Source organism: Alosa pseudoharengus, unplaced genomic scaffold, assembly GCF_046254945.1.
Source record: "Alosa pseudoharengus isolate Yale_2024_CS ecotype anadromous, Long Island Sound unplaced genomic scaffold, YU_APseudo_1.1 YU_APseudo_1.1_scf_20, whole genome shotgun sequence".
Classification (NCBI taxonomy): Eukaryota; Metazoa; Chordata; class Actinopteri; order Clupeiformes; family Clupeidae; genus Alosa; species Alosa pseudoharengus.
In genome coordinates, this window is record NW_027468664.1 from 24,458,066 (window position 1) to 24,460,565 (window position 2,500).

The 2,500-nt window shown below is 49.0% G+C and overlaps 1 protein-coding gene across 1 annotated transcript in view; it reads right to left on the reverse strand.

Annotated features, from left to right (window-relative positions):
• Positions 1 to 2,500, reverse strand: part of itih5 (inter-alpha-trypsin inhibitor heavy chain 5) — a 25,745-nt gene that overhangs the window by 2,690 nt on the left and 20,555 nt on the right. The window contains exons 11-13 of the mRNA XM_076296923.1: positions 2,181 to 2,500; positions 1,620 to 1,679; positions 212 to 328 (exon numbers count right to left, since the gene is read on the reverse strand). The exon at positions 2,181 to 2,500 is cut by the window's right edge and continues 97 nt beyond it. Coding sequence (XP_076153038.1) covers positions 212 to 328; positions 1,620 to 1,679; positions 2,181 to 2,500 — 497 coding nt within the window. The remainder of the gene's footprint in view (positions 1 to 211; positions 329 to 1,619; positions 1,680 to 2,180) is intronic.

Genomic DNA, 2,500 nt, shown 5'->3' on the forward strand with positions numbered 1-2,500 from the left:
CGCGTGTGTGTGTGTATGTGTGTGTGTGTGTGTGTGTGTGTGTGTGTGTGTGTGTGGGTGGGCGCGTGTGTGTGTGTGTGTGTGTGTGTGTGTGTGTGTGGGTGGGCGCGTGTGTGTGTGTGTGTGTGTGTGTGTGTGTGTGTGTGTGTGTGTGGGTGGGCGCGTGTGTGTGGGTGTGTGTGGGTGTGTGTATGTGTGTGTGTGTACTGACCAGACTGAGCGTGGTCCGTGACGAGGCGCAGGACGTGGCCGGGCTCTCCGTTAATGTTGAAACACACGGTCAGTTTGCTCAGAGGAAACTCCACCACAAAGTGAGGATCACCGTCAGCTGCATAGAAGAAATCACACACACACACACACACACACACACACACACACACACACACACACACACACAGACACACACACACACACACACACACACACACACAGACACACACACACACACATACACAAAACACAAACATATTATATATAATATATATTAATTACACATATTTACTCACACATACACACAGCTCCCATCACATATTGACAAATAACTCAAATATTCTATTGAAATTAACATGTTTATTGATGTTGAAATCCAAAAAGGCTGATTAATGATTTAGTGAGTGTTTTTATGACGGTGTCAGTCACGCGTGTTTTTATGATTGGGTTTGTGATGGTGGTCAGTCACACGTGTTTTTATGATTGGGTTTGTGATGGTGGTCAGTCACACGTGTTTTTATGATTGGGTTTGTGATGGTGGTCAGTCACACGTGTTTTTATGATTGGGTTTGTGATGGTGGTCAGTCACATGTGTTTTTATGATAGGGGAGGAGGAGAGAGGGGAGGAGGAGAGAGGGGAGGAGGAGAGAGGGGAGGAGGGAGGGAGAGGTGAAGGACAGAGAGGTGGATGAGACAGAGGTGGAGATAAGAGGGAAGGAAGGAGAGAGGGAAGGAGGGAGGGGTGGAGGAGGGAGAGGAAGGAGAGAGGGGGAGGAACAAAAGAATGAGAGAGAGGGAGTTTCAGTAACAGATTTGCCAGATGGACTCATGGCAAAGCTGTTACTATACGGCTCAAATGTTAGTTGTGGTTTCTCTCTCTCTCTCTCATTCTCTCTCTGTCTTTATCTCTCTCTCTCATTCTCTCTCTCTCATGTTTCTCACACCATCTCGCTCTCTCTTCCCTCTTTCTTTTCTTCCATTCTCTCTCTCTCTCTCTTTTTCTCTCTTTCTTTCTATCACACACACACACACAGAAGCATGTACGCACACTCACACCCACCGACACACACACACACACACACTCCCACACGCCTCTAATCAGAGCTACCCAGCAGGAGTTCTCAGAGTGCTTTGCACTGGCACTAAGAGGCAGCGCTGGTTGCAAATTAGGGTCAAAAGAGGTTAAATTACAGAGGCACCCAAACCCCAATACTGTACATTAACTCTGCTTTCATCTCTCTTTCTCTCCCTCTCTCACACACACACACACTCACACACTCACACACACACACACACACACACACACACACACACACACACACACACACACACACACACACACACACACACACACCCAGATGTTTCATGTTGTCTAAAGCAACAACTAGCTCAAAAATGTGGGAAATTACCGGATGTTTTGGAGATTTTGGTGACAGACTTTTTGGAGGGTCTCTTTGCAGCGGCACTGCCTATGAATGCAGACACAGAGGGAAGAGATTAGTGAAACAGACAGACCCACCCACACACACACACAGTCACACACACACACACACACACACACACACACACACACACACACACACATACAGTCACACACACACACACACACACACACACAGACACACACACACACACACACACACTCCACCCAAATGATGTCTTTAGTGTGCTTGATTTGGTCATTCTTGGGTCATGCCCAGGATGAAAGTGACACTGTACAGGAATGGAAATTGGTGATGTGAGTGTGTTTGTGTGTGTGTGTGTGTGTGTGTGTGTGTGTGTGTGTGTGTGTGTGTGTATGTGTGTGTGTGTGTGTGTGTGTGTGTGTGTGCATGCCATGGTGTTAGTCTAATTTGGACAATATGATTCACAGGATCTCCAGAGATCCTGCTTGGATTTGGGTTTTGTGTGTGTGTGCGCATTTTCATCGTATCATCGTATTCATTGTATCAGTTTGTTTGTCCACTCACCCGTTGCCTTGGAAACTTTAGAACTCTTCCCTGGTTGTTCCTTCTTCCTGGTCAGGCTCTGTGACGATGATGATGACGATGCTGATGCTCCTCCCACCTTCTCCTCCTCCTCCACCTCCTCTGGCAGCTCATTGGCTGCCCCTGCCCGATTCGCCGTGGCCGGCGACTGGGTGGGCGTGGCCTCTGTCGCGAGCGTCCCGTCGGCGAGCACCTGCGGCTTCTCCACGGTCATGTCGGTCAGCGGCGTCAGGAAGTTGTAGGCCAGCGAGAGGCCAGTGGCCTGGCGGGTGTGCTCGTCCCGCTCGCGACTCGTGTGGCTG